Below are 27000 nucleotides of genomic sequence, written 5' to 3'. Positions count from 1 at the left end.
TCAGTTCACAATAAGTTTATTTTATGTGAAGAAAAGCTTTGCCATTAATGAAAAATTTCAGTAGAAAACAGTACCTCCTGCTTTCAATCTAGATTACTCAAAAGTAGAAGCTTGTATTAGTGAAAACTTCAGTAGAAACAAATCTGTAGGAAACATGTTCTTGGCACATGAAGTAAAAGCTTTAAACACATTAAGTTTGAATAGAATATTTACCATGCAACCGTGCTGGCAGAAAAGCCAGTTTGTAATGGCTGGTATTTGTCCCTCAAGACAATAACATGGAAGACACTTAAACCTGCTTACATAACATTAATTGTATATAAATATGGTGTTGCCATAATTGCCAGTCTTTATTCAGGCCAACCATCTAGTTTAGCAGTTCTAAATAAGTAATAGGCACTTTGCCTTTCTGATTTCCCCTTTCACCCATCAGCCAGTCTGAATCCATGCCAGGGATACTGTACACTGTTATCACCTAAAAAACAGAAACACATTATTATAATCTTGCCTTGCCTCAAAAAAAATTACAGTCTACCTCCATGTGATTTCCAAGGTCTTAGAACTGAGATTAACCAAGTTAAATAGAGCATTTAATATAAGCATCCATGGAACATAATCTAGTGCTCATAAAAATTATTTCACTGATAAATGGAAAAGAAGTAGATATAGTAGCATATTTTAAAGTCCCTTTTTTCCTGATGAAATTGTATTCATTACTGTTTCTTTTCTACTATTTTTTATCTATAAATCTTGTAGATCGCCATCAACTTTAACAGGAAATCTGAAAGAAAGTTTGTTGGATCTTCAAGTGCACAATAGAAAGACAGATGGTGTTGATGTGCTACATTTTAACAGAAAAACTTAGGCCACAGCTTCTAAGTCATTGTCTACATAAGAAAAAAGTCAAATAGAAATATTTAAATAACACACACTTTTGAAAAAAAAAGGCTGAAAACTTTTTTGTGGGTGCTCTTCTTCAGGGTTAAGCTACAGACACAGTACTAGGTGGAACTCTGTTGCAGCACCCTGCTTCATTGTATATCTCCACCTGCTTTCTATAGGCTCTCTGACTTTAGAGTGCAACTGAATTGGCACAGCAATAAACACAGCACAACCACCACCATCAAAACAAGAAGTGGTTGTATTTTCATATTCTTCCCAAATTCCAATATTTAATGTTTGAAAGACTAATTGTATTGATAACAGTGCTAAAGGTGTGGTAAAACGAAGACAGCAGAATTTCATCTTGATTGTCTAGCAAATATTCTTGCAAGCTAAACTGGTGTAACAAATGTTAAGTCTCACTATAGAATATTAGGGTATATAGGTACAGGACAATGCTCTAAGAGTACTATTGAAAAAATGAACTACACAGATTTCTTGACATAGCACATCTTAACTGGCTAGTCACAAGCATTCTGATTTTACTTTTAAATGATCAAGGTACATAGAAAACTCTTACCTCATCTGCAAGTAGTGATAATTCACTGCTGTTTGCAGCATCGTAGTCATAGAGAACTCTAGCTTTCCTGTTGCCACTTGATGACTTCAGTTCACTGATGCCTGAAGTAACTATTGAATTGCTTACTGAAGGCAACGAAGCAGAGGCTGAGGCCAAGACTGAGGGAGTAGAAACACTCTGCACAGGAGTTGAGGAAGACTGATTATTGTTAGAGAGGAAAGTAGATGGAAAGCTGTGGGAGAAAACAAAACGAAAAGCCTTCTGAGTGAAACAGTTCTATGTGGGGAGTTATGCATGCCTCCATGCCTCAGTTAGCATTCTTGCTTTCATCAACTACAGAATAAACACCAGCAGACAGCAGTAATAGAATAGCACTGATATTTATATAAACCTAAATAAAGACACTTGTTCCTGACCTGTAGTATATATCAAACCAATCTACTTTAAAATAAATACTGCTACCTTAAAAAAACTTGATAATTGCCTCAAAAAAAAGAGGCAAAAACAGGAAAGCACTGTTGACTTGAAAGACTTAATTCAGACTGTATTTCAATAAACATTTAATTTGACAGCTCTGCCAGTAAAAGTAGCCTCCACCTCCTCCTGCTCATTCCTCAATTACGTGGCTACACAAAAGATTGTGCTGGTGAACCAGATCAGGGAAACATAATACAGGTTAAAAACACGGCCTTCCTCTGAAAGAAGGAAAAAACCCCATAACTATTTTTGTATCTAAATCAGTCTGTTGATTCAGCTAACTGTGTGCTCTAAAACAAAAATATTTGTTATACTAAAGATGAACTTATATCAACTTAAGCCCCTCCCTTCTAGGTCAGGCTGCTGCTTGTTCTGTGCCAGCTGTAATGTTTGCCAGACCCTTCCATGAAGTCGATTCAACTCATTAACCTGCCTGAAAAAAAAATAAAAGAGGTAGAAAAAAAAGTGCATAATCTTCTACTAAGTTAATGAGCTGAATCAGAAAAAAACTGTGATGAGAGCCAGCGTAGATACAAGGAAAAGGACAGAATAACATGGCTGAAAAGTGGAAGGAACAGAGAGGAGAGCAAAAAAGCAAGAGATTTCGGGGCAACGGGGTAGGGGGAATGGGACAGCATGGGGGCAATGATGAGCTGTGGGACTGGGTCACTGTCTCACGTCACTCTGCCCCACATCCTGGGATGCAGTTCCATGGCAGACCAAACTTATTTATTTAACAGTTGATGTAGTCATTCCTTGTCATCTTTGCTGCCTTCCTTTATTCCAATACTCATCTGATTCTACCTTAAAAGCAGGTCAATGAAGGTTTTGAAAAGTGGCAGAGCTGATACAGTGAAAAAGGGTCAGCAGGTAGGAGTCAGACTGAGTCAGAGTCAGAATCATGTGGAACTGTAGCTGCATTTCCTTCCATTCTTTTGACCAGACTACACATCAAATAGTCAATTCCCACACATAACTTCCCTCGTCAGTCCTTCTACATAGATGCTTTTTCATTAACATCTGGATTGTGGATATATTACCCCACCCCCCGCTTTTTTTTTTTTGCCTACTCTTTTGACATAACAAAGATCTATTCATATTGTGTGTATGAACCTGTCAGAAAACACAGTCTCATCTCATCCCTTCCCACCTATGCTCCCCAGTTAAGTTAGTCTTGAAGATGCAGTTCAGTGGCAACTTTAACCATATAAATCAGAGCAGTGGGTGAGAACTGGCTGGCGGGCCGCAGCCAAAGGGTGGTGGTAAATGGCTCTTTTTCAAACTGGCAACCCGTCACAAGCAGGGTCCCCCAGAGATCGATATTGGGCCCAACGCTATTCAGTATCTTCATAAGTGATCTGGATAACAGGATCAAGCGTAGCCTGATGAAGTTCGCAGGTGACACCAAATTGAGCTGGGAAGTAGACACTCTGGAAGGGAGAGCCACCCTACAGGAAGATCTGGATAGGCTGGAAGAGTGGGCTAACAAGAACCTTATCAAGTTTAACAAGTGTAAGGTCTTGCACCTGGGAAAACATAATCCAGGAGTGCAGCTCAGACTGGGATCCACCTGGCTAGAGAGCAGCTCTGTGGAAAGGGACCTGAGAGTCCTGGTGGACAGGAAGCTCAACATGAGTGAACAGTGTGCTGCTGCGGCCAAGAAGGCCAGTAGGATGCTGGGTTGCATCAAAAAGGGCATCACCAGCAGAGATAAAGAAGTCATTATCCTACTCTACTCAGTGCTTGTCAGGCCACACCTAGAATGCTGTGTACAGTTCTGGTCCCCGTTAGACAAAAAAGATGTGGACAGGCTGGAGGGGGTCCAGAGAAGGGCGACCAAGATGATCAAGGGTCTGGGAAGCCTGCCGTATGGGGATAGGCTGAGAGAGCTGGGTTTGTTCAGCCTTGAGAAAAGGAGGCTTGGAGGTGATCTCATCACCATGTACCAGCACTTAAAGGGGAGCTACAAAGAAGATGGAGACTCCCTTTTTACAAGGAGTAATGGGTACAAGTTACTTCCAGGGAGATTCCGATTGGACACGAGAGGTAAATTTTTCACAATGAGAACAGTCAATCATTGGCATAATCTCCCCAGGGAAGTGGTTGACTCCACTATGCTAAACATGTTTAAGACTCAGCTAGACATGGTGTTGGGCCATCTCGTCTAGATTGTGCGAGAAAGGTTGGACCACATGATCCTTGAGGTCCCTTCCAACCTGGTATTCTATAATTCTATGAAATCAAGATCAGTATATTCCCACACCTGTGTCTGCAGCATTATTGGTGCTCATACAATCATAAAAGGAGCTGATGGAGGTGAAAACTAAATATATCAATATAGTGACTAATTTTTGGATTGTGTGGCCATGAACATAGGTGGAATTAAGGCAGCTCAAATCTGGATCAGCTGCAGCAGTACTGCACACAGGTTTACAGTTTCACACTGTACTTAATGTGGTAAATTTACACTGCTGCCAAACAGGGTGGACCCACTCTTCTACCCCTTTATTGTGCAAATCTTCATTCTCTGTCATTTGAGTCAGATCTGGCAATCTGTTGCTTTTGAGTTGATTCAACAATCTGATCTAACAAAAATCACCAAGAAGATTGCTAACTTTCTGTCAGAACAGCTTGTTAAATATGTTCACCTTGCAGTTATATCTGTTTTATCTGACTGAAGGCGAACAGCAGAAGTATATTGTGAAAGACAGAACTCGCCCCTTTACAGTTAGACTAAATTGCATACAAAAAATTGGGTAGACTTTCCAGAGACTGTTGACAGTTTAGTTAGCAGCTTACTACTGTCAAAAGGAGGAAGTCCCACTTCCCCTCTGGCTTACATTGACATCATTTGATCACAAAAAGCTGGTTCAACTCACCAAGAAGAGACTGCAACCCCACCAAAAAAATTTTTTTCTTTTTTTCATTTGCAAGATTAGTTTTTCAAAGCATACCCCCTGAGCAAATCAAATGAGCAGAACAAAGGGAGGAAAAGCTAGACCCCACATTTTTCTAAGGATAACTCAGCTGTGCCTCATGATGTGTTTATTACTTGATTAGTTGGCAGAGGGAATTAATTTTAAATGACAATCAGCTGTTTCTCAGTATTGCCAAATTACTATTTAGTATACTGCTAAACCTGTTCTCTGTTAACACAGTGTGCTGGTTTTGGCTGGCGTAGAGTTAATCTTCATTATAGTAGCTAGTATGGGGCTATGTTTTGGATTTGTGCTGGAAACAGTGTTGGTAATTCAGGGATGTATTAGTTACTGCTGAGCAGTGCTTACACAGAGTCAAGGCCTTTTCTGCTTCTCAGCCCACCCCACCAGCAAGTAGCTGGGGGTACACAAGAAGCTGGGAGGGGACACAGCTGGGACAGCTGACCCCAGCTGACCAAAGGGCTATTCCATACCATATGACGTCATGCTCAGCATATAAAGCTGGGGGAAGAAGGCGGCCAGGGGGGATGTTCAGAGTGATGGCATTTTGCCTTCCCAAGTAACTGTTATGCGTGATGGAGCCCTGCTTTCCTGGAGATGGCTGAACACCTGCCTGACGATGGGAAGTAGTGAATGATTCCTTGTTTTGTTTTGCTTGTGCGTGCAGCTTTTGCTTTACCTATTAAACTGTCTTTATCTCAACCCACGAGTTTTCTCACTTTTAGTTTTCTGATTGTCTTCCCCACCCCACAGGGGGGAAGTGAGCGAGCAACTCTGTGGTGCTTAGTTGCTGGCTGGGGTTAAACCACGACACACGGTAATTTCTTGTAAATCATTTCACTCAGTTCAAAGGGTCACTGGTTTGTACAGCTAGTGGAAAAGAAAGCCAAAGCTTTATAACCGCTCTGTCAATCAGTAAAGCATCAAGCCCCATTCTTTTTGCAAAGCCATACGTAGGCATGTTACTGGAAAGCCTCAGCTATACAAAGGTTGTCTGGGATTTTTTTGAGTAGTAGGAGTTTCATAGCCTGTAGAGTAGGGGACTAGTAATGGGTAACTGGAAAAAATAATGATGCCAAAGCTTAGGTTTGGCTGTTAGGGAAGCTGAGAAAATTCAAAGCAAAAGCAGTTATGAGCAAGGAAAAAAAAGCAGTCAGAGTACCAGGATATTTGAAATAGATTTGTTTAGTTCATTCTTGGGAACTAAAAAAAAGAAGAGAGATTGCCTTTAACCTGGGAGATCTGATTCTTTAAGCAGCCCCACAGGAAGAGGGAAGGCAGTAGAGGGATAAGCAGATGATGCTGCCTTGAAGAAAAACATCCATAAAACCATGTCTATTTTATGAAGAGAACTGAGCACAAGTTTCCCCCCAACCTTCCCTACATCTGACTCTGGAGAGCACATCAGGAAAATCAGTGCTCAGCTTTGGAACTTGAATAGTCTCAATGTGAATCAGGTTAGGGTTTATGCCCTAGATTCTGACCCAGGTAAAACATATAATATGTATCCACTCTGAGAACCAGGTTTCTGTTTCAAGCAACAAACCATCCCACTTACAGATTGAACACCTTTGGCTCACCAACAATCTCAAAACAAAAACGAGTCCCTCACAGCTCTTGGATTTCATATGAGAATATGGCACAATGTCCTTCTTAGATGTGTGAAAAGAGCACGTGTAACGCAGCACTATATAACCCTTGTTAACCAACAGAGCGCTGGCAAATACTACCAAAATCTAGCTGAGCTGCCTAAGCTATTTATTTGGTACTACATCTGCCTACGCGTAACATAGGAAGAACACTACACATATCCTGCTGATCTGTTTATTTAATGCAAGTGCTATGCACCATACGCCTATAAACCGAGGAACTCTTCCAAAAGAAGGAGCAGAACTTGAGACCCTGTCCCAGTGCTCTCCATTATAGTTCAGTGGGACTTCCATGCACAAGGAAGGAAAGACACGCCCAAGATTTAATACCGTTACTGTTTTAATCCACATCAGTAGAGAAACTTCATTTGGCTGTTTGAGGCATTCAGGATTGTGCAAAGCTTCCATGCTTTTGGTCTTCTAGCAGTCATAGTAATTTTATAAAAAATACTAATCAGATCATAGCCACATAAAGATATGTCCTTTTGTTTTCCTAAAGTATTTAATTCAAATATACCTTTTTATACTGGTAGCAGTTTACATAAATTTTAAATGAAGACAGCTGTTCTGGACATGCTATACATACTAAAGCAAAAGATTTTAGAGAGGCGTACGATCTTCCTTAGGTTGAGGGTATTATGCTTAAAGCTTTCTGTTTGGTAAATATACTAGGATAAGAGTACCGATTTTAAAAACATCCTCTCAAAATAGTTGTATAAATATACTTCACTTAATTTCTAATTTAAGAGGTGCTTGTCCTTAATCCGGTAAATGTTTATTTTCAAGCTTTCAATTCTACAACTTGCATTTATGCGCTACCAAATTTTATAGTTGAATACTTCTTTCAATGGAATGTAACTTCAAAGATGTAGGTTTTTTTAAAATCACAGTTTTAAAGACTTTTTAAAGAAGTCTTTAAAAAAGTCTTTAAACTACCCATTCAAACAAACTGAGGAAAGGAAATCAAACGACATAGGAAGCTGCAAGTCAGGAAAAGGACGGGACTCAAGAACACTTTTGTTTTTACTTCCTGGTCATGAAAAACATAAACAGAGATACTTTATAAAGACAGTTACTTAGAATAGACACTACAGTAAGCTTCTAAGTACAGATGATCCTCCAGTGCCTATGCTTACCTAAATAACACGGTCTGATATAACCCTAAGAAAGGCTCATTTGTGAAGAAAAATCAAAATAGGGAAACTTCATGAAAAGTAAGCATGTAGATCTCTTTACATCACCACCAATCACAAAAAAAGGGTTATGAGCACAAACTAACATCAGACAGTTTCTTCTCTTACTTTAAAAATGCTAAACCCACGAAACAGAAAAACTAGACAAACTTGCTCATTCCACTGTGAGTGCTCTGGATTACTGATTATAGACATTATGAAGTACATTTCTCCCTAGGTACAATATCTACGCTGGCAACTCGCTTAACAGTGGAGAATGCAGTTTCACTGAAAATCAGGTAGTGCCTTCTATCAAATTAAGAGGTAACAGAAATTTATGGGCAGTACAAAAACTTTTCCCACATTGCACAGCAGTTTTGTAGCACAAAGCATAAGACAACTGAATGATTACAAGTAAATCTCTAGAAATTCTTTTTTGTGCCATTAAATGAGGTTACCATGGGCTCACCTTCCTCAATTACAAAATATACAAAATCTCAGTAAATCAACCCTCAAAAGGCATTAGTGCTGCGTGTAGGCTTAGGGAAGTAGTTGCACTGGGGTAATTACACATTAACTACCTAAGAACATACATTTCCTTTCAGTCCAACATGCCCATGTGTTCATCACTGTTATATCAGCATAAGTTTTCCTACTATGCATAAGCGCTTAGAAAAAACTGTTTTCTTCTGGATTTTTTACAGTGTTACTACCTTCCAAGTTGTTTCTGGAGATCCAACATATATTGGTAACATTGTGCATAATAGGTCATCTGAGCTTCAACAAAATCATTCAGACAGCGAAGATGATGTGCCTATAACACAGAAAAAAAATTAAAAAGTTTTTAGTCTGTAAAAGTACTATGCTGCATTAGAAAGACTGGTCTCCTAATCAGGTGCTAATGCCAATATTTGCACATAGGGATTTATGCCACATAGGCATAGTGCCTGAATTTACCAGGTAACTGGGATAAAATGTCACAAAAATTAACATATTTGAGCACAAAAAATAGGTGCTGTACAAGCATCATGCCATTTACCTATATTGTTTCCACAACAGAATAAATATTTTAGCACGTTTCTGTGGTTTCAACATTCGGTTGATCTGATGAATAGGAAGTTGAGTTCAAGGGATAAAAATGAAAGCTCCTGCATTCTGAAGGTTAAGGGGAAACTAAACTTAAATTCAGTGGATACTAAACTAGAATTCAAAAAATAAAGAACCCACAGTTGTTTGATGCTTTAATGTCTTAAAGCGAAAACTTTTAGCCCAAAGTTCCCAAGTAGTTTACTGTAGTTATTTTTAGAAAGTGCCCTGATTTTGACTTTCCCCCTCTACCCCGTTTGGGTACTCACATGCGTGCTGCTGATTCCTTCCAGCAGAAGTCTGGTAATCTCTGCCTGACGGTCAAATTCGCTCTGAGTAATTCGCACTTCCTGTTCAGACTAGAAGTAAGGACGCACATTAGGTATTTGTACAATGCACTCTGTTGCACCTTCCAACCATTCCATTCAGAGCTACTCGTACAAATGCATTAATCACAAACTTAGGTGTTTGAAACACGTGCTTTTTCTTTGCAGACCTTTACTAGGCAAAAACAGGAATCGCATTTTGGGTTCTGAAATGTTGAGGCCTTGTACGCAAAACAAACAGCTTTATCATCAGACACCTACCACATGGAGTCAATGCAGGCAAAAGGAAGGCATTTTTCTGCCAGCAGTATTACCCCACCTCTCCCAGTAACAAACCAAGCGTTCATCAGCATAACAGTGTCTGCACCAGGGGTTCTGCCAGTATAGCAGTGGCAGCCAAGGACAATGTAATTTTTTTCCATGCTTCAAGTTAACAGGGCTCTGACCATATAATTCAGGGTAAACCTCACATTATTTTTGTCAGGTAACTGCACGGCAATCAGCTGTACATAAATCTTTGACGGTAAGTTTTAACAGGATATTTCATAAATTAACGTCTCATATTGGCCACCAAGCTACTACAACTATTTCTGGAGCTTGTAATGAGATGTCTTTAAAAATAAATAAATCCAAACTATAGCAAATGTTCTAACTTCAATTAGAGTAACATTTCTATTAAAATTATTGGATTTAAGTTTCATATTTAAATAATTCCAATTCAAATTTATTTCTTGTTACATATCATTATCAGCAATTTTTAAATAAGTTAACGTTATTGCAGTTTTAATGGACTCCCATCTAGCACAAGGCAAAACTACTTTAGAGTATTTTGGGGGGAAGAAAAAAAGGACACTACTCAAAACACACAAATACATAAAAATATGTGTTGTAATATCTAAGATTTACTGTTCCAAGATAGAATGTCCTCAGCCTGGAATCTGGATTACTTTGCCTCAATGCTTATATGCATTTAGTACCTTGTTTCTAAAAACAAAATCAAAGGCAAAAATCTGCATTAAGGCCAAGATACAGCAGTTACTGTCCTCAACAAAACAGAGTAAGGAAATACATTTTCAGGAAACTTAATGAGGTGATACTGATAAAACATTGGTTTCAAAAGGATTTTATGTATTTGCAAACATTCTGCTTCTGTATTCCACTAATGTTAATCAATACGAAAAGTCACATGGAGGGATCTTAATCTCAGAAAGGAGCACAGAAGAATGATGCAGTTACCCAAGAAATGTTTTTCATGTGAAGTCACTGCAGCTGAGAAGGCTTACACATTAATTAAACAGTGAGTAAGCAGCTATAGAGTACTGCGTTTCTTAGTTAAAACTGAGATACCAGGGTATGTATCAACTTACAAAGTAATTAGGTTTTCAAAGTTTGCTGAGGCAAGAATCTTTGCTTGGAATTTTCCTATTAAATCTGTATTAATATCAGTGAAATCCATCTGGCAGTCCCTGAGAGAAATGTAGGAACAAACAGGGGGAAAAAGCAAATCTGACAGCCAAGAGGAGAAGAAAAACATTCCCTTCTGTATTAACATCATCTTCATTTCCTTTAAAAAAAAAAATCAGCAAAAATCATAGGTAAACCATTTATCTGAAGACAAATAGTCTAGTCTCTTGCTTCTCTGAAGCTACTGTGTTTCTTTCTTCCTGCCAGGTAAGTAAAAACATAAGAATAGGAACTTATAAGAAGGGGAAATATCCACCAGAATAATTCTATTTGTTTCAACAATATTTTAGCAAATCAACTACTTTCTTTAAGAAAAGGCAAATCGAGTAATGTGGTAACACGTATTAACTTAGCGAGTACAGAGTGACTTTAAATACATTGCTTTACAAAAGCCCGATGTACTGGTTTTGTAGAGATTTACATAAACTGAATTATGTGATGATGTGTTTATTTGTCCATTCCTATTTTCAGTACTACTAGGTGAACAGTAATAGGACAGTGTATCTATTCTTACACCTTGTGGTAAACGTGGAAAACAGCTGACTTTCAATCTGGGAAGCTTATGGCCTGATCACCTTCGTTTCTGAACAGAATGAAGAGTTCAAAATAAAAGCTGAAACTTTCCAGTGATCCCCAGTGCAGTCATATTTTGTTTTTAGAACAATTAGAAGGCCTCACTGGGTATCTCCCATGAAGATCCCTCAAAACGGTACTTGCTCCCCAAATTCACAATATGAACATTCAGAAGTTCATAATCTCCCCAAATTTCATATAAGAATATATGACCTCTCAGAAATACTATAGCTAGGATATAGGATAACTCACAATCACAAGTGCATAGGAAATAAAATCACTTTCCTAATACTGTTTTGTTAGATGCACTATTAGTAGAACAGTGATAACGGATATATTCATGCTACCCAATATAGCTGGGCCTCCTTGTCTCCTTTGCAGTCAAAGGCAGGCAGGAGCTCCTCTTGATGCTCCAAACCAGTCTAACCTCAGCGTGCTGAATACACGCTAAAAGCCTCTGCTCTTTCCATTGACTACACCAGACACCTCAGAAGGCTCCTAACAAAATTCATGTTTATAAAGTGTGTAACATTAGTACCTACCCCTTGTGTTTTATAGTACAGTATTTAATATCCTCCAATTCCACATTTCAGAGGGGAAGTTAAACCGAAGAGAGTCTGTCATTGAAACCACGCAGATCTTTTGTTCTAACTCAAAAAAACCCTGTAATTGATCTAGAGATTACTGGACAGTCTGAAATCCTTGTTGGGAAGCTTCTTAGATTTAAATTGAAAACATCTATGTATATCTTCCTCCAACTTTCCAACACAGAAGGACAGATTGCCTTTAGAAACCTGGATGGATTACTGTTCCTTTGGCAGAATATGTGTGTTGTACTTTCTTCTCAACACTCTCTGCTTTTTATATGCTTAATAAAAAAAGCAAACCCTGAATTACATAGTTTATTACAAGATTTAAAGCTTTTTGTTTCCTTTATGCTATGGTTAAGCACTTTGTATTATTTCTTTTTCTCTCCAAGACACAATGTGTTAGATCTCACTATCCTTAAAGTTGCTTGTCATCACCTCTGAAAAGAAAATAGTTTTATTCATCGTTGTCTTGTAGCTTCAGAATTAGTTTTTCTTACAGCACTATTCCTCCCCTGACATCTTTTTCCCAAAATAGTACCATGTACTCCAGCAGACAGGTTTGCTGCTTCCAAATTGTTACTTTACTTAAATAGTAAAATAATTCTCAAACTTTGGGATCAAAGTTGACCTAACCCTCCTTTTACAGTTCAATCTCTAAACTCCTTCTTCCCCCTAAACTCTCACACTCTACACATATACGCCCCTGTTTGCACCATAACTCACAGAAAGTTGGAACAGAAAAAGCCTTCATTTATTTTCTCTCACAAACCCCAAGATTTCACCCAAAGCTCCATATCCCTGCTTCTAATAGCAACTCCCTACACCTCCCACAGCTGCCTATCTAGTCCCCCTTTAAAAACCATACTCCAAAGCCCCTGCCCTCCAGCTACCCTTACTTCCTATTGCTACCCTTAATTTTTATTTCCCCTCCTCCACAGAAATCCCCTAAGAAGTTTCTTCTTAACCATTAGCACAGCTTCTCACAGCCCGTTCCCAATACTGCTTTGACAGAGCCAGTGAGACTGAGAACAGCCCTTCTTGCTTCAGAGCAGCTATCGCCTAACACCCCATCAGCTCCACGGAGTTTGTCCCTGTGCAAAGGGATAGCATGACAAGAGAAGACTGCAGCCCCCACCCCAAGGCTAATGCTGTATTTATGAACCAGCCTTCAGCCCAGGTGCAGTTTTCAGATGTGCCTACCTCCTAACTTCAGTTGCTTAAGATAAGCACAGTATCCTCTAGTGACGCTGGGGAGAAAGGTGAGGAACACCCCACCCCTCCCCCTCCAAAAAAACCAACCCACAGATTTTTCTCTGAGTTTCTTGCATGCACTCCAGCATTTTAGTTACTGTTCTGTGTTCTGGGTAACAGTTGAAGATCAGCGTTTTTCAGGACAGTTTAGATTACTAGACTCTAACCTTTCAGAAAATTTTCAAATAAGCTCATTCTTAAGAGGTCATTCTTAACAGGATACCATACCAGTAAATTTTGTGAGACAAGTCCTGCAGTTCTTCTATCGTATCTTGTCACATGAGACTCATATGGTACTAAGTGACAGTCAGCTTACCATAAAACAAGCCCCAGGCATTGTGTCACCACTGGAGTTTGAAAGGCCCTAGAGGGAAGCAGTGTATTCTGATGTGATGCATCAGGCTGCCAGCGTTAGAGCGAAATCAACAACATGCAATATCCTTTATTACATTAGACCAGCTCAAGTTATGGTTTCAGAATTCTGCAGTTTCTAAATTGTTTACTTACTTTCGTCACTTCCTCAGCCCATATCTAGTCAGCATTAAGAGTGGGGGGAAAAAAATAAAAACATACAAACTTAGACATTGCTGGTACTTTAATACAGGATGCAACCACACTTTGGGTTTTAACTAATTTCCTGTCCTCAGAACTTCACAGGGACTTGAGGAGTGCTATAAGTCAGTTGCCCAAAGCCCTTCATATACAATGAAACTACATGAGTATGGATAGCACTACATCTGTGAAATAAAGTAGATACTGAAGAGTGTATGACTTTTAGAATTTACATGTTACGTGAATCTATTTAAACAAGATATTACAACATAAGACGTAACTACTTAGAAAATGACATGAATCAGACAAACTAAACTACCTTATGGAGGAATTTAAAGTTACCTTACTATGTTAAAATAATATAAAATGTTTCCATAATACGGAAAACTATGGAAAGCTATTCTCATTTTAACACCACGTTAAGTAAAGACTGAAACAGACGAATGATTTCTCTTGCTAATTCCATTACCAGTTTGCTATTTCACAAGCATTTTTATTGAAACCTAAATTTAATGAAAAATGCTACAGAGGTATCTCAAACTGAGCATTAAAGTAGTAGCAAGTAGTACAGCAAAATCATAGGAATTTGCTCTAGAAGTTAATTACTTCAGCTTGCTGTTCCAATTCCCTCTTGCAATGCAGTTCTTTAAAAACCTTCATTTTCTGCAGTTGTAAGGTGACAACAAAGATCAGGACTTCGGTAGGAAGAAATGTGCATAAAGGTTGCAGAAGCAAGTTGTAACAAACAAGTTTATGTGCTGTTTTATCTGATCACGACTGAGAAATCTGGAACACTAATTGAGATGAGACGCACCATGCTGTGCAGATCCAAGACCCAAACCAGGACAGGCTGAACAGCACAGTCTATGTTGTACATAATTAACCCCTTCCTTTTCCACTTTCACAATTATGGTGCTAAAACCAGCTGCATTAATGAGTCCTTGCAACAAGTTTAGAATATACCGTACTCTAAGTTAGGCCATTAATTTATGTGACATTATTCAGTTTCAGTTAATTGTAAAACATTGCTTGAAGGGAATAATTTCTACATATTCCTGGCTATTTCACATAATTCACTCCTACTCATACTAAAAAAAAAATAGGAAAATTAAATAATTCCTTTCCCTCCAATGGGTGAAATTAATTTCAGAAGTGATAAAAAAAAAATCAACTCCTTTGCATCCTAAGTTTACATTCATAAACTCATAGAAATTAGAATGTAATACTGTATACTTCAGATTATCAAAAATATTCTGATAAAAACAACGTCTAATGCTGTACTGACGTAAGTGTATTTAGGACACTGTACCAATCCAGTTTGGAATGGAAAACATCTGAAACAAGACCAAATGAGCTGGATAGCAAGAGGAAACATTTGACAGGAAAATGAATGAACACAGGAGGCCAACAAACCTTTAGCCATTTTACATGCAGCAAGTTGAGCACGTAAGAGACATTTACCATAATGTTATTCTCTTCAGGCTGAGAGGTGTTTAGTTGCTTAAGTGCATAGATAAAAGACAAAAGCAAGTTACAACACTGTGAATATAGCAGGTGAACAGATTATTGGCACGAAGCACTGCAAGCTTAAGCTAAGCAAGACTGTGAACCGAATATAGATAAATAAAACTGTTTAGGTTTCTATTTTAAATACTGATCTAAGCTAATTCAGTTGTACAGTAAGCATGGGAGAAGGTAATTTCATCAAATATTAAATATTTTTATAACAGGGGAAAAATAATCAAATGTAGGTGCAATGTATCACTTTATCCTGTCAAAGAAAGTAGTGAAACACAAAAGTTTGCGTCATAACTCAATACACTTTGCTAACCTATCACTGTTTGTCAGATATCTTCCTTCATAAATAAATGAGCCAGCAGAAGATGACCTATCTGCATCACACCTCCTATATCCAGGTTAGTCCTCATTTCTATATTGCAGAGGATCAAGTAGAGATGCAAGTTTTTCACTTCTCTGGGAATTCTACAATCCAATACTTCTTAAGCATGCACAATACTGTTAAAATGTAATTAAAATTGAAGTATTGGCAAGGTAGCGAAGTAAGAGGCCTAGAGTTTCATGCTCTACCAGCACTAAATTATTTGTGATAAAACTGTGAATTACTTGCTATATGATATTTAAGACTGGTCAAGTAGTAGCGGCAGCAACTGGCAACAATTTTGTCCAAGCACCAAGCTCTGGATGATTACACTGTTGATAGAACTAAAACTCAAGTACAGAGCCTTTCTTTTAATACTAAGCTCAAGGGGAACAATTTCCTTATGGTCTTCCTGTTGCTTTAGAAAGTAATGTATATACCTGCTACCACACCACAAGAACATTAATAACCAAAATACTTTTTTTTTTTTGGAAACTTAACTCTGAACAAATCCAAGCAAAGAAGTAGTTTACTACCCATTGCTTCCAAATTCCACTACTACCTAACTAAAATCTTGCTCTGCTCTCCACTGTTAGTTTTACAAATTAAGAAAGCTTGACAAGTAGAGAAGTAACTTCTTTGCATAAAATCTATAAGTGGAAATACATGCATGGACTTCAGAGATAAAGACAATTCAAATACACACAGACCACGTGCATTACATGGAAGATTGAGACACAGAAGCAGAACTGTCAGGTAGAGATTATGTTGGTTTTTTTAGAAGGATCACCATCCCAAAGATGCAAGGTGCTTCATCTAGGAAGCTCAGTCTCAGAGATGACGCTTCTAAGATCTTTCAGGACAGTGATCCATTCGGAAGAGCCAACAATATCCGACAGTCCCACTTCTGACTCTTCATCATGTACACAGTCCCTGTGTATTTAAATTGTCTGTATTCCTTCCGCATTGTGTGCGTGACCCCTACTGCATTAAGGCTCACAGGAAAAATCACTATCCATGATTAACTGCTGCACTTTTAGGAATGCAGTCAAAAGATAGCTATGAAAATACCATGAGCATACCCTGCTGAAATTGCATAAGTTGTAGTAAATAATATAGAAAGACTAAGCTACAAATATTTTTGATATAGAGAAGTTAAGTCTAGATAGGTTTGTCAGTTGGAAGTAATTATACATATGCTTCAACACTTGCAGAGATTCAAATGCCAAAACTTGACCTCCAAACGATTTGTATTTACAACCATCTTGGCAGATTGCAGCAAGTCATTTCTGGCAGTTTAGGCTCCCCTAGTATAGAACAAGTGGAGAATATTTACATGGTTAAAATAAGTTCAACTTGACGGAATATCTAAAAATAGAAGACTAACACCTTGATCAGAAATTTGCTTTTGTTTCCTTGTGTTGCACTGAGGCGTTTCTTACAAAGTATCTAGAAAAATAGTGAGGGTAAGAAGCTAGGACTGGAAACATAACCAAGTGGTCGAGTTCATAAATATATATCAATAAGTTTGAAAGTTATGGACAAATTAAAAAAAATTCTACTTACTGCAGCTCGAGCTTCTGCAACTTTTGCCTTCTTCAATCTGGTTTTTGCTGCATCCAAATCTAGTCTTTTATTTTGTAATAGTTTACGTTCTTTCTGAAAGCAAGTTAGGTTAGTTCGTGAGAATAGGTACACATACTCAAAAGCAAAAGCCTGTCTACTTGGAAATTTTCTTAATGAAGTGTCACATACAAAAAGGTTCTTCAGTTGAACAGAGACAGAATTAGATCCTAATTGTTCTCACACATTTTATACTGAAGATACATACTTTTAATGGAACAATAGTTACAAAAAGCAAGTTTTCAAAATTATTTTGATTTTACCTGGTCAAAAGGAAGGAAAATACACCAAAGGCACAAATTCTACCTGACTTTTTCTACATTAGTTTGAGGAAAGCAATAATGCACAATTATCTATTACTTCATTTTGAAGACCTACAGTTACAATTGTTGTGAAACGCTAACGAATGCACAATTCAACTTACAGTAATAGTTTTGTAGTCTCCTTCAATAAAGTTTCTTAGGGGAGTGAGAAAGTTTATAGCAGAACTTTGAATTAGTTCTCTGTCTGCTGTCCCAATTCGCTTTTGTGTTTCTCCACATTTAATGAGTGCATTTCCTGCAAAGTTAAAAAAATGTTAGTTTCATAGTGACTCAAGCAGGTGGTTAACAAAACAAGTTTCTACAGGCAGGAAAGTTTAGGCCAGCAGTTTGAAAGATAATCCAATGCCATCACAAGGGCTTTCAAAAGAAATCTGAATCAGCTACAAAAAAAAACCAAAAAACAAAAAACAAAAACCACCAAACCACACAACCAAAAAAACCCCAAACACTGAACAAAAAACCCACACACACATCAGAAAAAACAACCACCCAAAACAAACCAACCTGAACACCAAACCAAACCATTTTTCTTAATAACAATGAGAATAGATACAGCATTGTAGAAGTGTCACTAACTATGGCAACTCCATTGTGAACACCTATTTTAGAACTGGCTATCATACCTACTTATTTTAATCTAACAACCTCCTCCCCTTATACCACATTTCTGTTTAAATCAGGAGTAGTTGGTAGCAAGGACAAAGCTCACTTAGCTACTGGAAAATAATGTGCTTTTCCCCAACCCCATCAACTCCAACTTCTAAATACGCATTTGTACATTAACTGAACAAAATTTTGAAATTTGGTTACGAGTTAGGTATTGAAACTGAAGTTAGCGTATCAAGAATACAGTTATTATTATTATGTTTCAACAGACTGACACGGCTGAGTTAGAAAAGATATTAAGTTTTCAGAGAACATAACATTTACCTTTTTTTTTTTTTAAGTGCACTTTCCTTCTTTTGAAAAGGAACCCCATTATTTCCAGATATAAAGAACTCATTCTTCCCAGAACAAAAGTTTTCCCCTCCCACTGCAATTTTGAAGAAAGCAACTAAAGAGAGAGCTAACTATCAGACTTTGATTGCAGACTACATTATATACAGACACATATGCATTTCAGTGGGTTAAGTTAAATTAACAGCTAAATCTGTTATCAGCAACTTTAAGAGTTGTAGAGAACACTAGAATTAGACTTTATAATTAATGACAGTGTAAAAACATTAGATATAACACCCCCAGCCCTTCTGTCATAGGTAGATAAATTTGCTGGAGAAAGAAGAAAATTTAGGTTATGTTCTACACTCTCATCTTTAGCAAAATATTATGTATTAAGAAAAGCAGGAATACTGTAAAGTTAGAGAGGCTTCTTACTAAAGAAATTAATATCGTATAACATTTTTGCTCCACATGACAAATAAAATGAATAAATGTTGTCAGATGTGCAAATGTGTTCCTTTAACGAGGAAACTAAATTCCAGAATTATTTGTTCTGGTAGGAAAATTATCTATCCACAAAGACTGTTATCATTCCAACAGCAGGTTCTCTTTCTAGATTTGGATAGAAACCTCATCATTGATCTCCTAATGCTCAAAGTTGTACAGCAAGTCATCTCAAACTGATGCAAAAGTCATTGAACTGTTTTATCTAGAGGAAGACAAGAAATATCACTTTACATTGTTAAGAAAAACTAGATCTGTGCATTTTTCCCCCCTTCATTTCTGAACACAAGACGTTTTTTTCTTCTACTTACCATAGGCTGTTCCTGGGCCAAATTCATTCCCAGCGTCAATCATATACTGGCCTAGTAACTCTGGATTATTCATGCGGCTTGGTGCTTTGCGGTCCAGCTTCTCGTAGACAAATTCTTCTATTCTGGCATCTAAAAAAAAGTTTATTTGAAATAATTACTGTCGTTCAAAGCAGAAGTTAGAAATAGAGACAAAAAAAGGAAAGGAAAGAAAAAAGAATTGCAAAATCTCACTTAATGTTGATTTTAATGTTCAGCAATGTTAAGCTGAAGATACTGTTCTTAGAAACTGACTGTATTCCATGTTTGTCATGCTATGTTCAAGTGTTTCTTAGAGCCACCTGTGAAAGTGAAAAATTATACTTTTCTTCTCCCTCCTACCAGCATATTTATACAGTTTTTCAAGGTTTTGGCCAGAAGTCTTCATTGTAAGAGCATAATAGAACACTTCTCCCTAACAAAACCAAACAGTCTTCCCCCCCCCACCCCCCCCCCGGAAAAAACTGTGAAAATTGTTCACTAGAATTAGCAGTGTAGGAATTAAGTTCAACAACTACTGTAGGTTCCCTATTAAGATATTCTGAAAGTTTGGTAGCCTAGCCCCAGAAAAATACATCTTCTCTTTCCCACTCCCCCTGCTTCCTTGAAATGCTCTGAAAGAAACCACTAAAGATATCGGAAAGTGTTCCATTTCGTATTCCCATCTTTCCTTAGTTTGAGCAACAAAATTATCAAAAAAACTTGTTGTGACTATATGGTCATTAATATCCATCTATCATAATATTAAGCCACAGTATGTTACTTAGGTGAAGAAACCTCACAGACATAAACAGGGGCACTATTAATTACAATAGCAAACTCCTCAGATACAACACCCACTTTCTCTGACCAATTGTTTTGGCTTCATAATTAGCTCACTTTATGTATGCAGTCAGTATGAACTAATTTCAGCCTGCAATAGTACAGATGACCGCAAAGCAGCTCTCCCAATGAACAAACCTGCCACTTTGATGCAACCAAAAATAATACTGTTAATTAGACAACTTTCATCAGCACTGGATTAAATAACCACTCTCTCATGAAGGGCACAAAAATTAACCTGACACAGACAAACATGGGTACCAGTGCATTCCCTGGCACCAAGGGTGAACCAAAACCAATCCAAATTCATTGGCTTTTCTTTACTCTATCCATAATATTTATTTTTGACTAAATGACAAAAGAACTGAAAAGCAATCTAAAATTATTGGACTATTACATGGGTCTGACCTAAAGGTACAGTTAAAAATGTCATTGAAAGTCGTTTTTCCTCCTCCAGACAGGGTCACTCCATTAACAACCAAAAGAAGCTCTCTACAGCACATGACAGTCCTCCCAAGTAGGCTGCCAAGCAGCTGAAGTTACATTCATAGACGAAGACCACTGCTTAACGCTGAGTATTTTTAGCCATCAGAAAATTGACTGGTCAGCATAACTGAGATTCTACCATATCGCAATTATCCTTCTACCGAATCTTCCTCACGCAGTTCTACCAGCCTACAGTTAGTGATTCAATATTCTACAATTACAAGTTTCTGAAAAAGTCAATACATATTGCAAATACTGAATTAAATGAGCAAGATGACTATTTCCTCTGGCCTAGACAAAAGCAGAAATTTGAGCTGGAATATTCTGTAAGTTCTATTGCACCCTTCCCACAGGATTAGTTGTTTTGGTTTTTATGTTTGTTTTTAAAACACTGCTTTCATGCACTAAAGGATGCAACAGACTTCCAAAATAATACTTCAAAGATCAGCATTATAAAGAATTTATCTATTTGGCATTAGAGAAGCACTATCAGTGTATGATTTACCTGTACTAATAAATCCTAACTCAGTACATCACTACAAGGAGAATATTTATGTTTTCAGTGCAGAGGTATTAGCGGTATTATAATTTTATCATTTGAGCGAACCTAAAAAGAGGTTTAGATTTTTTTTTCTAACAGCAGTTCGCCCAGTGCCTAGTGACCAGGTCTTGACTTGAAATCTATACGCTAAGCAAATTCCTATAGCTGCCAACTCCAGTACAACTGCTACAAATGGCACAGATAACTGTAGGATATGAGTCTGAAACTGATATCCTCAACATTACTACTCATAGCAGCAATTTCAGAAACAAATAAAATTAACACACCAGAAAACTACATTTCTTCTACCTATGTTTTTTCTGTTATTGTCACAGTAAGAGATTCACCAGTGATGAAAGCATATTTGAAACTTCACTATATTGCCTAAGTATGGTGTATAAAATGCCGGCAAATGATAAAGACTCAGCATCTGGAGAAAATCATTCTTTAATAAAGCAATTGTTAAAGACAGGCATTTCAGTTCATCTTGCCTGCTTCCAGCTGAATTGTATTGTGCAGACAGTTTAAAGTAATGAAATAGTACTGAAATTTCTTGAGCCACTGCATCTACTCCATGAAGAACTTCAGAGTTCTTACAGCTACCTAAGATTTCTGGAATTAGAGTGGGAAATTCAATTAAACAGGAAACAACTCAAAAACCAGTCAACCTAAGACTGACCAGCGTATGGAACCACTCTGTCTAAAGCTTTTCCCATTTGAAGGGTTAAAGAAGTAGCAGCAATTGGTACAGTGTCTCTGATTCTGAGTAGCTCTCCACAATGTGCTCTCCCTAACTCCAGCCTTCAAATTTTAAAACTGGTATATTTAGTCATAACTTATGCAATACCCATTGCAGTAAACATTTACATTGGCAAATCTATTAATTCAAAAGTTGCAAACAAAAACTTGAAGGGCTCCTTACTTGGATTTGGCTGCAATAATACTTCTGTTTGTTTCATTATTTTTTCTGTCCACAATTTAGTGCATTCTGCTTTGCTGAGAAGGTTCTCCAGGTGAGCATCCAGTTCAGTCTTCTCTGCTTGACCAAGCTTTTCTTCCGTGAACTATGAGTTAGTCAGACAGGTTGAAAACACTCAGTTAGTTCACAGAAATCATTTCCCAGGACAAGTTTAAGACAGCAACTATTCACTCGTATTAGTTGCAAATCATGTTTTCAAAGCTACAATCATTATCCAGTCATCAATAAAAATCTAAGGATAAACTTGAAAGTTCTTAAGTTCAACACATCCTTACTATCAGGAGAAAAAAGAAAAAAAAAAAAAAAAAAAAAAAGAGAGGTGGGAGAGTGTTAGTCAGACCAAGACGAGGAAGGTGATTTACAACGTTATGAAGAAATCCTCTGCTCTACTTGGTACTGAGAGTTCTCACTTGAAGCATTTTGTCCAATTTCGCATAGTGCTCCTTGAAACATGAGCCAAAAAGGAAAGAGAGTCCAGAGGCAACAAAGGCAATTAAAAGATTACTTCAATCTTGTGTGTTTTGTAATTAAGTTTGTCCCTTCTCCCACACTAAAACCTGAAGACACAACAGATTCTCATTGCAGCTACCTTTAATGTGTTTAAAGAAACATTGTTCTGCCCAGAGCAAGCGGGATAAAAAGTAGTGATTATGAACTTCAGCATGAAGATTTAAATTAGACATTAGAGAAAGCTTAAAAAGGATTAAAAGCTAAAATAGACTTCCCCGGGATGTTGTGGAATATCTGTCTTTGGGGGTGAGGAGGTGTTTTGCTTTTTAGAATGGGACAAGTCAATGTTTTATGAACTGTTTAGATATAACTGAGCCTGTTATGCGTTACAGAAACGGTAAGATGATCTCTGCTGTTCTCTTCGAAGCTGTTTTCAGTGGCAATGAAATACAACGTAACCCCATTTAGCTAAATAAATCCAGCAGACAATTCATTTCACTTGATAGTAAATTCACGCCAACCCTTACTAATCCACAAGGAGTTTGTACTTCGATCCCAGTTCTCTGGGAGAGGGGGAAGCCACGCGTTTCAAATCAGGGAGCCAAGCAAAACCGGAACTGAGGGTTTTGCCTGCCTCTCTTCAGAGCAGTGGTTCCTCATGACAACGATGATCTCATCACTTGACAGCCTGTTCAAAGTCAGGCATTTTCAGAAGAACCTGGCTTATGATTACATCCCTAACAAGCTTACCAATTAAGAACATAATAGGACTGGAAGCATTTTTGACTGTCAAACTTCATTCTTAAGTTTCTCAAAAGTTCTTTGGTGGGATATTTAAACTTGCAGTAAGAAACAAGAATACAGCACAAGCAAATTGCATTGCCCAAGTTTGTTTTAATTGCCATCACATGCAGAATAAGACCAACTTTGATAGCATGCACGTCTAAAGTCTAGATAAATGCTGTGGCATTTGAAGTTCTCCATAAAAGCAAACTGCCTTTGTGAGAAAGTTCAGTTGCAGCATACGGAAGAATGGAATTTATTTATGGATGTATTACTACTACTGTTTAAAAGACTCTTTAAAAAGATGTCAGGTACTGTAAGCTGTTCTCAAAAACTTTGTACAGATTTATCATAATACAATATTAATAGCTTTGAAATTATTTTTTACTAACTACAGAGAGTATTTTTATATAAAATGGGCTTTCTTATTAATATTCCCATAAATCTTCTCAGCAGTGTGAAGATTGCTTAGTGAAGATTGCAGTGTTAGATTTCACATATACACTTAAAGGAAAACGTTACTTTTAGCGATACTCGGCAGCGTGGTGAGCAGTAGTTTGACAGAAGTATGGTTTCCAGCATCGATGTAATGCAGCAATGCTGCCACTCTGATTTCCCATCTCGGTTACCCTGAAACCTAAATTTGAACTGGTCTTTCTGTTTTATATCCTTTTTCAGACATTACTCTGTCCCTTAAGGATAAGAACAGAATAAGGAAGGTGGTGCTATAAATCGGGAATTTTTCTTCTGCCTAGAAAAACTGTTCCAAGATAGGCAGATACTAATGATTTTCTACTTTGATTAGAGCTCTAAGAGTTTTGTTTTCCTTTTTATTAAAGCTTAAAACATGTCATACAGAGATACTTAATGTAAGCACTTGCTGGAACAAATCATATCAGTAAGCCATCTAATCCATCCATCTATTTTTATTAAATTCAAAATATATACACAAGTTGCCTGAATGTGACCAGCTCACGCAGAAGGAAATTGTAGTTTTGTATACAACTGGGTTATCACAGCCCAATAGACATTTGAGGTCTACACTGCAAAATTACTAGAAGGAGAAATTACATTAAGATAAGCCTCTAACTTCAGGTAGAAGTCATGAACAATAAAAGTGTTTCTGCTACCAAAGAGTAAAAGCCCAGCTCATTCCTGACCACTACACAGGCAGCTTGTCAATTACAGAGCCTGGCAAGAGGAAGGGCTTGCATTCCTATTACTAAACTCTATGGCATTATTTATTTCACCTCAAATACCACTAACTATAACCATTTGCTACTTTGTTCCACAAATTGCAACTACTGCAAGACTGACTGAGAACGACTCCTTCAAAGCATTTTCTGCCTGCCAGAAGGAAGGGTAGGCTTCGGACGAAGACGGCCAGTAGGCTTGATTTTTCTGTATGTTACTAACTAGAACATGGCACTCTGAACACAGTATAATCTCATCCACAGAAGGAACAGGTTTCCGGGAACATGAATATCAGGTGGTTTGGGGTAAGAGAGCCCCAATCCCCTTGTAACAGAAAAGTCTGATAAGTCTGTGAAACACTAACAAGATGTTCCCCATCTTGTAAGACAGCTGAATTACGAGTTAAAATGGAATTTTTAAGTGGTTTTCCTACATACCATTTTATGCTGCTGAACTGTTTCATAGGGTTTGGTGGGGTCTTTTGTTTCTAATATCCCAAAGCAATTAGTGTCAGGTCATACCACGTCATCCAATGATACCTAAGTTTAACTCAATATACAGCACTGTAATTTTTACTAGAGGACACAAAATCTACACCCAGATGATATTAAAAAAAAATCCACAAAATTATTACCTCTTAATATTATCTGTAGGCCTTACATAGTAACTTAAAAAAACAACAGGGGAAGCAACAGTAGCACACAGAATATGAGTCACTCAGATTATAAGAACATGTTAAGGATTTGCTCCTGCCCCTCAATGGCTTCATTAAACTTCTCGTTCTAGGGGAAAATGGCAGCTGGTAGAGCAAAATTATTACTTCCACATTTCCACTGAATTTTAGGTTAGATGAAGCATATAACTAATGTACCTATTCAGATGTAAACCAACAATGCAGATAGAGCATACTGGAGTAAACCACAGTTCACGCCACCTTTAAACCATGACACACAGCAGAAAGCAGAAACCTACATTAGATTTAGTGCAATAAGCTGATTTACATGTAAAGGGTCAAGATAAGAGAGATGAAATCACAAGGTCCTATCACAGGATCTTACAATGAAGGGTGAACGGCCAGCAAGAAAAGGGAAAGGGGAGGAGGCTGGAAAGGAAGAGATGGTCTGGGAAACTTGTAGACCTGGAAGAAGCCCGGGGAGGGGGGAAGATGGAAAGACCTCCGTCACAAAGAGAAGCCACAACGACTGCTTTAAGGTCATTTAAATTTGAACAACAATGTTTTCTGACGAGTTTGCAGTTTCAGAGATCTGCTGTGCTGCTGATCATTGGTTCTGCTTGAATATTGAGATTTAGGGCAACACGTCAGACCGATTGGGCCCGATAACAACTTTAATCACGTTCCAAACCTGACAGTGACCCAGCGAGAACTCATGAGAAACCCAAGTGGATTACTGTGCGCTGCTTGGATGTCCACCTCCCGGCAGGAAATCTGTTCAGGTTTGATTATATAAAGAAAGGGGATTACGGCTCAAGACAACAGCGAAGGAACAAAGGCCAATTATAGTGCCCTTAGCGTGGAGAAAGGGGAAGACCGATTCAGAAACAATGGGCTATCAAACAAGCTTAAAAACGATACTAAAGCTCAAACAAAACCAAAAAGCCTAAGCGGACAGACACTTTCACGTGTCACATCGGAGCTCGATTTCTACCGATCGGGCGGCGGGGCAGATTTTCAGCAGCCCGGAAAAGCACAAGATGATGTCAGGCGAGACACACCTTTGTCCTCTTCACACAGGCGTTCCGACCCTATCTCCTCGCAGCTGGTCCCTGCTCAGCTCGCCTCCCCAGCCCCGGCGCCTTCTCCCCTCTTTGCCTGTCCTGACCTTGGGCTGCCTCTCCCCGCCACCCCCCGGGGCCGCTGCTTTGCAACCAGCCTGGGCGAAATCCCCGGGTCCTGCCCAGCCCAGGGCTACCAGGGGACCCCCGGGGGAAGGACTGGCTTGAGAGGGAGGCACCTCGCAGCAGACCATCGCTGCCCGGACAGGCCAGAGGGCTGGGTTCACCCCTCGCCAGCGCGGCCGGGCCTGGCGCTCCCTCAGCGGTGGAAGCCCGCGGCGGGCCCAGCCGCCAGCCCAGCCCCTCCCGGCCGCCGCTCCCCCGGCCCGAGGCGGAGCCGAGCTGCCCAGCCAACGCCCCGCGCCAGGCCCAGCGGCGGCTGCCCCGCGGAGCCGGCCCACGGCCTCGCCCATCTCCTCCAGCTGGGGCCGCGGCGGCGAAGCCCCGTCCCGGCGAGGCCCTCACAGAGCCGGCCGGTAGGCGGGCGACCGGGGCGTACCTGCACGGCGCGGCTCAGGAAGGTGCCCGCGTCAGCCGCCAGCTTCTTCACATTGAAGTCCATGATGTTCATCTTCGGCGGGGGAGGGGGCGCTGACTCAGCCCGGGCACCCGCGGCAGCGGCGGCCGCTCCGGCCCGTCCCTGTGGGGAGCCGCCGGGGGGCGGTGCCAGGCCCGGCCCGGCGCCGCAGCGGATTGGCGGCGGCCGCGGCGTCAGCCGCAGAACCCGGATGGGCCGGTGAGGCGGCGGCGACGCCCGCCCCGGCCCCGGCCCCGCCCCGCCCGGCCCGGCCCGGC

At 39.1% G+C, this 27000-nt stretch overlaps 1 protein-coding gene across 3 annotated transcripts; it reads right to left on the bottom strand.

The window, feature by feature from the left end:
• Nucleotides 1-26909, bottom strand: SH3GLB1 (SH3 domain containing GRB2 like, endophilin B1). Of its 3 annotated transcripts, none has more exons than XM_087730376.1 (11): nt 26705-26909; nt 21928-22069; nt 19121-19249; nt 17468-17601; nt 16987-17079; nt 14955-15041; nt 13497-13520; nt 9055-9144; nt 8413-8513; nt 1463-1694; nt 1-475 (listed from the first exon to the last, which is right to left on the bottom strand). In XM_087730376.1, exons 1-11 carry the CDS (start codon nt 26774-26776, stop codon nt 368-370), a joined length of 1212 nt encoding a protein of 403 aa, XP_087586502.1. In that variant the 5' UTR covers nt 26777-26909; the 3' UTR covers nt 1-367. The 3 variants fall into 3 exon arrangements, with proteins under 3 accessions (XP_087586502.1, XP_087586503.1, XP_087586504.1); XM_087730377.1 differs by having other exon boundaries at nt 15003-15041; XM_087730378.1 differs by lacking the exons at nt 13497-13520; nt 14955-15041.
• Between the last annotated feature and the right edge of the window lie 91 nt (nt 26910-27000).

The sequence above is a fragment of the Nipponia nippon genome, unplaced genomic scaffold, assembly GCF_047370975.1.
Source record: "Nipponia nippon isolate SJK-2023a ecotype South Korea unplaced genomic scaffold, ASM4737097v1 scaffold_5, whole genome shotgun sequence".
NCBI classification, from domain to species: Eukaryota; Metazoa; Chordata; class Aves; order Pelecaniformes; family Threskiornithidae; genus Nipponia; species Nipponia nippon.
This window is presented reverse-complemented; position numbering and strand designations above follow the sequence as displayed.